This window comes from Tachypleus tridentatus, chromosome 7, assembly GCF_004210375.1.
Source record: "Tachypleus tridentatus isolate NWPU-2018 chromosome 7, ASM421037v1, whole genome shotgun sequence".
Lineage (NCBI taxonomy): Eukaryota > Metazoa > Arthropoda > Merostomata > Xiphosura > Limulidae > Tachypleus > Tachypleus tridentatus.
Genome location: NC_134831.1, coordinates 109,722,025 through 109,736,104, shown reverse-complemented (window position 1 = coordinate 109,736,104; position 14,080 = coordinate 109,722,025). Strand labels below are relative to the sequence as shown.

The 14,080-nt window shown below is 32.0% G+C and overlaps 1 protein-coding gene across 1 annotated transcript in view; it reads left to right on the top strand.

Moving 5' to 3' along the window:
- Nucleotides 1–13,839, top strand: part of EMC3 (ER membrane protein complex subunit 3) — a 30,107-nt gene extending 16,268 nt beyond the window's left edge. Inside the window, exons 2-7 of the mRNA XM_076513569.1 lie at nt 909–966; nt 1,532–1,730; nt 2,836–2,917; nt 6,204–6,283; nt 8,763–8,845; nt 13,049–13,839. Of these exons, the coding sequence (XP_076369684.1) occupies nt 909–966; nt 1,532–1,730; nt 2,836–2,917; nt 6,204–6,283; nt 8,763–8,845; nt 13,049–13,150 (604 nt within the window). The 3' untranslated portion in view covers nt 13,151–13,839. The remainder of the gene's footprint in view (nt 1–908; nt 967–1,531; nt 1,731–2,835; nt 2,918–6,203; nt 6,284–8,762; nt 8,846–13,048) is intronic.
- The last annotated feature ends 241 nt before the right edge of the window (nt 13,840–14,080 follow it).

Sequence of the window (14,080 nt, the reverse complement as noted above, 5' to 3'; positions counted from 1 at the left end):
ATCGTTTTCCATGCTCTGTAGTTTACTGATAACCAGAATTATCATTTTCCATGCTCTGTAGTTTACTGATAACCAGAATTATCATTTTCCATGCTCTGTAGTTTACTGATAACCAGAATTATCGTTTTCCATGCTCTGTAGCTCACTGATAACCAGAATTATTGTTTTCCATGCTCTGTAATTTACTGATAACCAGAATTGTTGTTTTCCATTCTCTGTAGCTTACTGATAACCAGAATTATTGTTTCCCCTGCTCTGTAGTTTACTGATAACCAGAATTATATTGTTTTCCATGCTCTGTAGCTTACTGATAACCAGAATTATTGCTTTCCATGCTCTATAGCTTACTGATAACCAGAATTATTGCTTTCCATGCTCTATAGCTTACTGATAACCAGAATTATTGTTTTCCATGCTCTATAGCTTACTGATAACCAGAATTATTGCTTTCCATGCTCTATAGCTTACTGATAACCAGAATTATTGCTTTCCATGCTCTATAGCTTACTGATAACCAGAATTATTGTTTTCCATGCTCTATAGCTTACTGATAACCAGAATTATTGTTTTCCATGCTCTGTAGTTTACTGATAACCAGAATTATTGTTTTCCATGCTCTGTAGTTTACTGATAACCAGAATTATTGTTTTTCATGCTCTGTAGTTTACTGATAACCAGAATTATCGTTTTCCATGCTCTGTAGTTTACTGATAACCAGAATTATCGTTTTCCATGCTCTGTAGTTTACTGATAACCAGAATTATCGTTTTCCATGCTCTGTAGTTTACTGATAACCAGAATTATCGTTTTCCATGCTCTGTAGTTTACTGATAACCAGAATTATCGTTTTTCATGCTCTGTAGTTTACTGTAAACCAGAATTATTGTTCAGGTTTTTTTACTTTATAGCCAAGCTCTGATACGGAGCCGAATGCTTCGTGAAAATGGGAAATATATACCTAAACAGGTAGGAAGGTAGATTCAGATACAAGTAATAGTTTTATATTGGTTTACAAAATAACTTGTAATTCACTGGTTTGTGTACATTTACAGCAGTGTCCTTGGATGTGATTATAAAAGGGTCAATTTAACACACAAAATGCAAATTAAATTATTTTGTTTGAGATTTTTATTTCCTCATTTATCCAGTTCTGTTTAAATTTAGCAACCTTTTGGACTTGTGTATATCTATACATCTATAATTTGATCTCTGTTATTTTTATGTTACACTGCAATAAGTTTTATCATTTATGTTAACTTCTGAACAGAGCTAGCTAGTTATGTACTTTGAATGAAAGTAAAAATCAACTTCATAATGTAATGTTTTATCAGTTGAATAACGTTGCTGTTTATGATATTTTCACCCATTAACATAAATGCTACTTGTGTTTAATGATAATTTATTCACCACATTGGTGTAAATTTTCATAATTTTTGTTGGTTTTCTATGTATGTGTGTGTTGTTAGGTTTCATCTGTGATTATTTCATATCACAAATTCAGTTTTTTTTTCTGCCATATTACCTGAACTAGGCCTTCCTCATGAGGAAACACTTCTTCAACAATGAGGAGAATGGCTATTTCAAGACTGTTAAACGAGCTCCTGCCATGCAGAACCCGATGACTGATCCTTCTATGATGACAGATATGTTGAAAGGAAACTTAACCAATGTTTTACCCATGATACTTGTGGGTGGATGGATCAACTGGACTTTTTCAGGATTTGTGACCAGTGAGAACTTTCAGTATTCTCATTTATATTCTTGTTAGATCCAGACACTTATTTCTGTGACATTAATGTTAATAGGCCTGACTTTTTGTTTCTGTGATATTAATGTTAATAGGCCTGACTTTTTGTTTCTGTGACATTAATGTTAATAGGCCTGACTTTTTGTTTCTGTGACATTAATGTTAAAAGGCCTGATTTCTGATTTCTGTGACATTAATGTTAAAAGACCTGACTTCTGATTTCTGTGACATTAATGTTAAAAGGCTTGGCTTCTGATTTCTGTGACATTAATGTTAAAAGGCTTGGCTTCTGATTTCTGTGACATTAATGTTAAAAGGCCTGACTTCTGATTTCTGTGACATTAATGTTAAAAGACCTGACTTCTGATTTCTGTGACATTAATGTTAAAAGGCTTGGCTTCTGATTTCTGTGACATTAATGTTAAAAGGCCTGACTTCTGATTTCTGTGACATTAATGTTAAAAGACCTGACTTCTGATTTCTGTGACAATAATGTTAAAAGGCCTGACTTCTGATTTCTGTGACATTAATGTTAATAGGCCTGACTTTTTGTTTCTGTGACATTAATGTTAATAGGCCTGACTTTTTGTTTCTGTGACATTAATGTTAATAGGCCTGACTTTTTGTTTCTGTGACATTAATGTTAAAAGGCCTGACCTTTTGTTTCTGTGACATTAATGTTAAAAGGCCTGATTTCTGATTTCTGTGACATTAATGTTAAAAGACCTGACTTCTGATTTCTGTGACATTAATGTTAAAAGGCCTGGCTTCTGATTTCTGTGACAATAATGTTAAAAGGCTTGGCTTCTGATTTCTGTGACATTAATGTTAAAAGGCCTGACTTCTGATTTCTGTGACATTAATGTTAAAAGGCCTGACTTCTGATTTCTGTGACATTAATGTTAAAAGGCCTGACTTCTGATTTCTGTGACATTAATGTTAAAAGACCTGACTTCTGATTTCTGTGACAATAATGTTAAAAGGCCTGACTTCTGATTTCTGTGACATTAATGTTAAAAGGTCTGGATTTTTATTTTTATGACATTAAGGTTACAGTTGTCAATTAATTTTTTTTATTTTCTCTGAAGCTAAAGTGCCCTTTCCACTCACACTGAGGTTCAAACCAATGCTACAACGAGGTATAGAACTTTCTTCTCTTGATGCTTCATGGTAAGTTAAAGTAGATGCTTGTATTAGTTAATATGTGCTAGGATTTTAAAGTGGTAGAAAAACTTGATACACATTTCTCACATCATTTATTAATCAACAGGATTCCTCCCCCCACACTCCCCAACTATATTTTCTACAATCTAGTTCCTCATGGAAACTTTATTTTTAAACAGAGAAATATCCTCTAGAAAATCATCAAATAATTGTAGAGTTTCAAGATGCTAATTGTAATGTAACATGTTTAATTTTAATAATTGAGAGTTGAACACATTAATTTTTAGATAATCTGTTCCTCTAGTTATTTACATTTGAACAAGTTAATTTTCAGTTTCTGTTCCTCTAGTTTATTACAGTTGAACACGTTAATTTTCAGTTTCTGTTCCTCTAGTTATTTACAGTTGAACAAGTTAATTTTCAGTTTCTGTTCCTCTAGTTATTTACAGTTGAACACGTTAATTTTCAGCTTCTGTTTCTCCAGTTATTTACAGTTGAACACATTAATTTTCAGTTTCTGTTCCTCTAGCTATTTACAGTTGAACACGTTAATTTTCAGTTTCTGTTCCTCTAATTATTAACAGTTGAACAAGTTAATTTTCAGTTTCTGTTCCTCTAATTATTAACAGTTGAACAAGTTAATTTTCAGTTTCTGTTCCTCTAATTATTAACAGTTGAACAAGTTAATTTTCAGTTTCTGTTCCTCTAGTTATTTACATTTGAACAAGTTAATTTTCAGTTTCTGTTCCTCTAGCTATTTACAGTTGAACAAGTTAATTTTCAGTTTCTGTTCCTCTAGTTATTTACATTTGAACAAGTTAATTTTCAGTTTCTGTTCCTCTAATTATTAACAGTTGAACAAGTTAATTTTCAGTTTCTGTTCCTCTAATTATTAACAGTTGAACAAGTTAATTTTCAGTTTCTGTTCCTCTAATTATTAACAGTTGAACAAGTTAATTTTCAGTTTCTGTTCCTCTAATTATTAACAGTTGAACAAGTTAATTTTCAGTTTCTGTTCCTCTAATTATTAACAGTTGAACAAGTTAATTTTCAGTTTCTGTTCCTCTAATTATTAACAGTTGAACAAGTTAATTTTCAGTTTCTGTTCCTCTAATTATTAACAGTTGAACAAGTTAATTTTCAGTTTCTGTTCCTCTAGTTATTTACATTTGAACAAGTTAATTTTCAGTTTCTGTTCCTCTAGCTATTTACAGTTGAACAAGTTAATTTTCAGTTTCTTTTCCTCTAGTTATTTACAGTTGAACAAGTTAATTTTCAGTTTTTGTTTCTCTAGTTATTTACATTTGAACAAGTTAATTTTCAGTTTCTGTTCCTCTAGTTATTTACAGTTGAACACGTTAATTTTCAGTTTCTGTTCCTCTAGTTATTTACAGTTGAACAAGTTAATTTTCAGTTTCTGTTCCTCTAGTTATTTACAGTTGAACAAGTTAATTTTCAGTTCCTGTTCCTCAAGTTATTTACAGTTGAACACGTTAATTTTCAGTTTCTGTTCCTCTAGTTATTTACAGTTGAAAACGTTAATTTTTAATTTCTGTTCCTCTAGTTATTTACAGTTGGACACGTTAATTTTCAGTTTCTGTTGCTCTAGTTATTTACAGTTGAACAAGTTAATTTTCAGTTTATCTGTTCCTCTAGTTATTTACAGTTGAACACGTTAATTTTCAGTTTATCTGTTCCTCTAGTTATTTACACTTGAACATGTTAATGTTTAGTTTCTGTTCCTCTAGTTATTTACAGTTGAGCACGTTAATTTTCAGTTTATCTGTTCCTCTAGTTATTTGCAGTTTAACAAGTTAATTTTCAGTGTATCTGTTCTTCTAGGTATTTACAGTTTAACAAGTTAATTTTCAGTTTTTGTTCCTCTAGTTATTTACAGTTGTACAAGTTAATTTTTAGTTTTTGTTCCTCTAATTATTAACACTTGAACAAGTTAATTTTGAGTTTCTGTTCCTCTAATTATTAACAGTTGAACAAGTTAATTTTGAGTTTCTGTTCCTCTAATTATTAACAGTTGAACAAGTTAATTTTGAGTTTCTGTTCCTCTAATTATTAACAGTTGAACAAGTTAATTTTCAGTTTATCTGTTCTTCTAGTTATTTACAGTTTAACAAGTTAATTTTCAGTTTATCTGTTCCTCTAATTATTTACAGTTGAGCACGTTAATTTTAAGTTTATCTGTTCCTCTAGTTATTTACAGTTGAACAAGTTAATTTACAGTTTATTTGTTCCTTTAGTTATTTACAGTTGAACAAGTTAATTTTCAGTTTATCTGTTCCTCTAGTTATTTACAGTTGAACATGTTAATTTTCAGTTTATCTGTTCCTCTAGTTATTTACAGTTGAACAAGTTAATTTTCAGTTTATTTGGTAATAATCTATTTCTCCAGTCATTTACACATAACAGGATTTTGTGGAAGGTCTAATAAAGGTTACAAGAACTATGCCATGCTACTTACACTAAATCTTTTGTGGTTACTACTGTTAGATTACTTTCAAATGAATTCCAACTCTTCTCAGAGAAAACTGCAGCGGAGGTTGTTGTTTTTCTATATATTTTGGATAACCCAAAAAAAATTTAAATATTGTTGTGATAAAATAGTTGAAATCATTGATTATGTTTTCCTCGAGTGTTGGTAGAATATCCGTGAAAAACCATTAATGTCAAATTACAGATAGGAATGTTTGTATTCTAAGCATTATTTCAACACAATAATTGATGGTCTTAAAATAATCATAGTTGGCAGGTACGTTTTAGTACATGACTTAAACCTCTAAAATGTTCACTCAGGCTAAGTTTCATAATATTCTCTGAGACACAACACTATTGATTGATTTAAAGCTGTAACAAGGTGACTAAATGTTCACTCAGGCTAAGTGTGATAATATTCTTCACTGTGTGTCACTGTTTATTTATTTAAAACTAACAAGGTGAATAAATGTTCACTCAGGCTACGTGTGATAATATTCTTTAGGACATTTCACTAACGATTGATTTAAAAGTGTAAATATGGTAAATCTTTATGTACGTCTCATAATTTTAAAAATTTCATTAAAAAAATTATTTATTTGATTTTTAAAAAAATGCCAGTCACTAGTTAGATATACAAAGAATTTGGTTTTGGGTTTTACTTAATATGTTTGATTTATAACATTCTGGGTATTGTGACCATCACTGGCCAGTAATTAGCTATCTTTCTTTACTTAGGAGTGGTTTTAGTTTGAAATATGCTCTGTTATTTTTGGAAAAGGCTAATTACTCATTAATATTTCAGGGTCAGTTCTGCATCATGGTATTTCTTAAATGTCTTTGGACTGAGGAGCATATACACACTAGTTCTAGGAGAAAATAATGGTAAGTATGTGGGAGGTATTAGAAGGTTGGTGCTATGAAATATGTGTTACATTATCAGGCCTACAGCTTTAACTGTAAAGTGTGTTACATTATCAGGCCTCCAGCTTTAACTGTAAAGTGTGTTACATTATTAGGCCTCCAGCTTTAACTGTAAAGTGTGTTACATTATCAGGCCTCCAGCTTTAACTGTAAAGTGTGTTACATTATCAGGCCTCCAGCTTTAACTGTAAAGTGTGTTACATTATTAGGCCTCCAGCTTTAACTGTAAAGTGTGTTACATTATCAGGCCTCCAGCTTTAACTGTAAAGTGTGTTACATTATTAGGCCTCCAGCTTTAACTGTAAAGTGATTTTTGAATAAATAAAGTAAAGGACCATGTTTTGAAATGGACAAGCCTTGTTTATTAATCTTGTTTTGTGCTACAATGTTTATTATGATGGATCTGACAGGTATTCCTATAGTCACGGGTTAAAGGACATTACATCACCTTCGGTCTTCCTATAGTCACGGGTTAAAGGACATTGCATCACCTTTGTAAACGTATATTCTAAATGTTATTGAACTACTCTTTTATGAATTTATGTCAGTAAGTTTGGTATCAAACTGTAGGTTATAATTCAAATGTTAGTATTATTTATTACTTAATCTCTTAATTTGAAAGTATGTAGTATACCACAGCTAAACATTGGTTTTTGTGAGTCATGTGGTATGTTGAATGCAGCACTTGTTCAGATTAGATGTGTGTGATGTAAAAATATTGAGTCTGTAGCTTCTTATGAACTAGAAACTCAAATTACCAATATTAACAAACTGTAATATAAAATAAGAACCTCTTTTCTATTTGCTGAAATTTTGCTACATTAGTGAATACAGTAGCCCCACCCACCTCTATCCATGTTTGGAAATAGTTTCTTACATTTCCTTAATTTTGTCTATGATGTGTGAATAACCATTCAAAAGCTCATAATGTTCCCAGTGTCATTCTCTGAGATTTTACAATGTATTTATGGGGGAAACTTTCTTTTCATGGCAGGTTCCAAGTGGTAAGACAAGAGATAAGTGAACTTGAAAAATCAAATTTTTTAAGACCCAAATACAGCTTCAGTTACAAGCATGATTAAATGTGGTGGAATTTTGTAGTATCAATATAGTAATTTGTGATTCTTGGTTATTTTGAAATGCTTAAAAACCTAAGAAAAAATTGTTTTACTTTCTCCATGTGTGAAATTTTATAAGGTTTAGCAGCAACCAGTAAAGAACAGTTTAATAACTAATGTATGTGTAAGTAGTAATAATGTATATACACATATATTACAAGTGAAATATGACCATATTTTACACTGCACAGTCAAGACAGTATTTTACACTACTATAGCACAGTCAAGACACAGTATTTTACACTGCACAGTCAAGACACTTCAATTTGTATTTCCTAGTTTTATACTTCTAGATACAGTAATGCATTGTTGTGACGTTTGACCTCTGTAATGTTAGTCGGATACAGTTGAAAGATTAATAAAATACTGAACTCTTATACATGTGTAACGTTATGAGGTTTAGGCTATTTATACTAAACATTTGTGGTTTATTTGTAATAAAAAATCATAACTTGTATAATGTTGTATAACATTTTAAGACCACATGAGACCTATTGGTCCATCTTGGCTGTTCTTTCCTTTAGACATAAAATAATTAAAGAATAAATAATCTTAAATCTTTATCATTCATACATATATCAAGCTTTTTCTTAATACTCTTAAAGTTACTACAACATCTGAAGACAACCTATTCCATGGTAGAAAAATGGAATTGTCTTAGATGAACTTTGACAAAGTTTACACTTATATTCCCTAATTATACTGTTCTCAATGTTAAATATGGAAAAATATGAAACACCAACATCAACAATTCTCTATAAACAACTCAATCAGACCACCCCTAACTTTTGTTTTTTTTCAAAAGAAAACAATTAAAATGATTTCATCCTTTCTTTGTATGACAACCCATCCATTTCGGACACTATTTTGGTAATGCTACTCTGAACCATTTCCAGCAATTCAATTCTTTTCCTAAGGTAAGGAGTTCAAAACTAAATACATACTTCCAAATATGTCATAACCATTGACCTGCACAATGAAATTATAACATCTGTAGTTTTGTATTCAATATTTTTGTTAATCTTAAAATCAAAATTAATTTGGATGTTGAACAGTAAACAACTGAAAATAAAAAAATACATAAACAGTAATTAATTAAAAATGTTAAAATTTAATTTAAAAAACCTGATATGTTGTGTATGAAAGTAATATTTATTGAGAATCTGCAAAAAATTGTGAAAATATGTGTACCTTTTAAAAAAGTACAGTGTAACTGCTTTGTAGTTACAAAGAACTGAGTGAACGAAGAGTTGAGACTCCTCTTTAACGGATAGATAACTTTGATTATTACTTTAGTCAGTAGATATGATTTTTCACTTTAGCTGCTGACCAGACAAGAGCCATGCAAGACCAGATGTCGGGAGCTGCAATGGCAATGCCACCTGATCCCAAACAAGCCTTCAAGGTGAGATTTCTATATGTGACATTAAGAAAACAGTTGTCAGGCTCGGAGTTTGTTAGTTGTGCATGTTACTATTCAAATGTAACAGATGTGTGCTTTCCTGTCAGTCAACTTATCATACAAGCAACTGACAGTGTATGTTGCTAGGTAGTAATTATATTCATTTTGTTCACAAACCTTTTTAAATATATTTCATGATTTGTTCAAGGTGTTCATTACGAATTTTCAAAATTACATAACATTATGATGTAGTATATATAGAGAGAGAGCAGTGGAGGGTATTATCGTCACTTTAAAGGAAAAGTCGGTCATTTGTATTCATTTTTCCCACCAATTTACTGTCTCGTATCATTTTGAATTAAAAGAGTTTACTGTGAATTGTTGTATCTTTTTAATAAAATACCATGTTGTCAGGAAGAAGCAATGTTGACACTAATTTTGAATTTATTATGAGGCTTCCACAAACTTTTTAATGTATAATGACTGATAGAGATGAACAGTTGCAATAATAACTATATAATAATAATAAAAACAAGATCGTCATTGAATTATTTACAAAATGTAACTAACAGAATTTACAGAGGAACACATGGTCTTCAATGTCCTCCATTGTTGTCAGGGGCATGAGGACATAGTCGTCCATACACTTGATGTGGCAGTAACGGGAGCACCTGTCACATCCTACCCAGTTTTTCATCCATTCCTCTGTGTAGCTGTCCCCACATCCAGAGCACACATTGGAGTGAATTTCATCCATTCCTCTGTGTAGCTGTCCCCACATCCAGAGCACACATTGGAGTGAATTTCATCCATTCCTCTGTGTAGCTGTCCCCACATCCAGAGCACACATTGGTGTGAATTTCATCCATTCCTCTGTGTAGCTGTCCTCACATCCAGAGCACACATTGGTGTGAATTTTGTCCAGTTCATTCTTATCACTCTCATCCATGTATTGAATTTCTTCTTCATATTCCTCCTCACTCTCAGAATCAACCATCTTTCTTGATATCCTCTCATTTCTTGGCACTTTCACTGTTTTCTTTTTCTTTTGTTCTTCTCACTCCAGTTTCCTATTTTCCTTCTCTTATGTTTTTCATTTGTCTTCACCCTCGTGCTCCTGTTTCTTCACTCTCTTCCTTTCATTTTTTCTTTTCTTCTTCCTTCTTTGCATGCCACTCTAGTGTAGCCTTGCCTGACAGAGATTTTGGCATGTCCTTTTTTTTTGTTTTGATTTTTTCTGGGTGCCAAAGATATTTCAGGTGTTTTGAGCTCTCTGAAGGCTGGGGCAACATCGGGCTCAGGGAACTCCAGCTGGGTTTGACTAGTTGTTGGAGTCTGTGGATTGGTGGAAGAGGGATGTGTGGATGGTGGTGAGTCTGGAAAAGTAATGAAGGCACTCTGGCATAACACGCCACTCAGATTCTTTATTTGGACACTGATGATAGATGAGATCCATTCAAATCCACCTCATCTCTACTGAGCATGTTGCCTGCTGAGGAAGTATTCTGATGGCTTGTGCCATTTGCCCTTTATTATACTGCTGCCTCTTCTTGTGTATAGTTAATTGAGATGACATATGTAAAATTCAGAATAAGGGTTGAATCACACAGAGCATTGATTGGTCCTTCCCTCCCATGTTGCTCATACACCACACGATTGCTGCTCTACAAACACGCTATATGTGAAAGTAATTGCTCCCCAGAATTGAATTGTAACTTAAATTCTATGTTCTTATGTGATGTTTTATTTATTTACATGCGTGCCATTTTTCCGCTAAAATGCTGATTTCCGCGGTTTTCAAATGGCCAACGATCACCCACGAGATTTGTGTAAATTTGAGGAGAAAATATGAGCAATTTGGGGGCCAGGTAGGTGGTTTTTGAGGAGAAATCGTATTTTTTCAATGTTTATTGCAGAAAAAAAAAAAATCTGACCGCCATCTTGGAGGCAGTCTCCTTTCGTCTCGTTGCAGGTCTTGTGGTCTGGTATCGTGTGCATACCAGACGATAAAATATTCTCTACGCTCCAAAGAAACAACAGCAATTAAAATGTTTAAAAGGAAAGATGTTCATTTTGATCCTGTAGACAAGAGAATGTGTAAGGACATTAGATCAGCAGCTTCAAAGTATACCTCAAAGCTGAGGGAGAATCAGAAGAAAAGGGCAGAAAGGCTTGAGGCCTATGGAGAGAAAAAAAAGCCCGGAAGAGAGCACTGGAAACCCTTGTCTCGAAAAAGAGGAAAGTAGCCAAGATTCATTAAAGGAAATTAAGTGATTTGAAATTTGACTGTAATTTATGCAGCAGAGCAGAAGTTGATATCAGTGACTGAAAAACATTTTATTATTATCTGCAGCATACAGTGCCAGTGGTTTATTTTAAAGCATATCATTAATTTTATTTTGAAGCAATGTCAAAGCTTTCCTTGATTTGCTGTTTCAGTTTGTATTGTGAAAGAATGAAAAATATACTGATATTGAGGTACCAGTAATTTACTGACAAGATTGTATGGATGAACAAGTTTTACTGTAGGTAGTCATGTAGAGTAATTTTAAGTAATTTGAAATTTCAATGGAATACATGCAGCAGAGCAGTAGTTGTTGATGTCAGTGACTGTACAAAATTTAATTTCTGAGGCATATCACTGATATCAGTAGTTTAATATTGAACCATATCAGTAGTTGAATTTTTAAGCAATGTCGTAGCTTTCCTTCATATGCTGTTTTAGTTTGTATTGTCAATTTGTGAAAGAATGGAAAATTCACTGACATCAAGGTACCAGTAGTGTAATGATAAGATTGCATAGATGAACAATCTGAACTGTAGGTAGTCATGATTAGTCAAAAGAGTAATTTTATGTGATTTGAAAATTCTATGGAATATATGCAGCAGAGAAGTAGTTATTGACAATGACTGTAAAACATTTAATTGGCAGCATACCAGTAGTTGATGATGATGATGTTATTGATGACAAAAAGGATAATAATGAAATGATTTGTATTTGAAATATTTACTGAGTTATTTTGGCTTTATTAACTCATATTACTAATATATTTTGATTTAGAAAAAAATTAAACTGAATAAATAGCAAATAAACAATCTTAAATTTCATTTATTTACTTTTTATTTTATTTGTTAATTTTAGATATTTTGATATATCTTCTAAAAAATGAATGCAAATTAAAAGAATAAATCAATCTGCTAAAAACTGTAAATGAAAGTTAGTGTTTATTAGTTTGATTTAGTCTTTTAATTTCCTTTTGTTATTTTATATGATATATATTGTGTACTTTTCCAACATTGCAATGTCAAAAAACATAAAGAAATTATGTCCCAGATTGCACCAAATCACACCAAATAGCATCCATTTTTTAAAAATTTCCCGGAGAGGGCATGGCCCCGGACCCTCCTAGTCAGGCTCGGTGTGGCGCCTCCGGCGACAGGCTATATACCTTTTTCTCTTTTTTTAATAAATGTTATTGGCATGCCTTTATTTATCTGGAACAATTGAATTGTAAATTGAGAATTTTCAGGATGATCTGCAAGGTGACTATATTACCCAAACATTGAATTTGTGGGTAGGTAATATCATCCTGCCCAGTCCTGTCAACTTTCAATGTTATTTGTCATGGCAGCCTTCAACAATCTATTGTGCATTTTCTTAAATGAATAATGGCTGAAGTTTGTTGTTTTACTTCTCACTTTTAGTGAAATATAAATTTTTTTCCTTTACTGTGTCTCTTATGAACCCTGCTTATCAAGGTATCATCAATAGGTAAGGAATTATAATACTCACTTTGACATATTATCACTCACATTGACAAACACAATCGTTGGTAAGCAAAACTTTGTGCTGGAAATTTCCTGAAGTATTCAACCTGTGTATTGAATTTGTTAATAAATTATTTGCATCACAACATTACCTTCCATGTATATATCAAACAATCCATGTAGTTCATGATTTTCTGATATTTGAATAATTTTAGTTCTAACAGCACAAACAACCTTAACAAATGAAGTTGCTGCAACTAGTGTACACGTATGCATCCTTACCTGTGTAACTCAGTGACCGAATTTCATGTTAAGCACTAGAGATAGTTCTGTGTTTTGTGAGAATTATGAAGTACAGTAGGACTTGACTAAGGATTGTGTGTTAGGGTGAGTGTTAAACCCTAAAGATAGTTGTGTATATTTCTTCTTTCTTTAAAGGCTGAGTGGGAAGCTCTGGAGATATGTGAGCATCAGTGGACCTTGGACAATGTAGAAAATGAAGTCTGTGGTCTTTCCATTCAACAAGACTTAGTAGATTAAAAGCTATTTAAATGTAAGATATAATAATTTTTTTCTTTAGTGGTTGGCCTGAGGCATCAGGGAAAAGGTTATGGTAAACATTTACATATGTTCTTGTGTAGTTTAAAGTTTATAAGAGAATTTCTTGTTTAAAGTGTAACTAAATATTTCAGTTCAAAACAATGCCATATAAGTAACATGTTTTACAGCATTTTGTCTTAGAAGATAGTTTTCAGAGAATATTATGTGAAGGTAGTTGCGTAAATTTAACTATTATTGTTCATATAATTTGTTTTCTGTCATAGATATATCAAACATAAAATATTAGTATTGTATACTTTCATTATGTCTTCTGTGCAGTACTGGAAATTGTGTCTTTCATGAACAAATATTATTTATGTTAGAAGTATCATATGCATAAATGTTCTCATAGATAATGTATATACATGGAAACTGTGGTTGGAATTAGTCAGAAATTATGAGAAAGAACAAATAGCCAAGTATGTTATTTTGAAAATTAGTGTTAAATCTGACACAATGTGAAACAAAGTTGGTTCTATAAATGTTTTGTAAGTCACATGATGTATGTGGTGACAAAACCTTTTATCTGAGTATGGTTGTAGTTAATTAGAATTAAGAACTTTAGGGCTATATGAGCTCAGACTTTATTTCAGGGGATAAAATTATAATAAAAGTTTTCTTTATTACAACACTTGTATTTGTTTTCTAATGTTCAGATGAAGGATTCATGGAAGGTATTGATTTTAATTGCAATTTATAAAATATTAATCACAATCATTTATCCTATTTCATTCATTCACAATGCTGTTCAGAATTTTTAGATGTTTTACAAAAGAATGGATATTTTTAGTTTCAAACGTATTAACTTTGTAGCATTTAGGTACACCACGTACACTGGTGTCTAGTTAACTACATGAACAAACCAAGAGC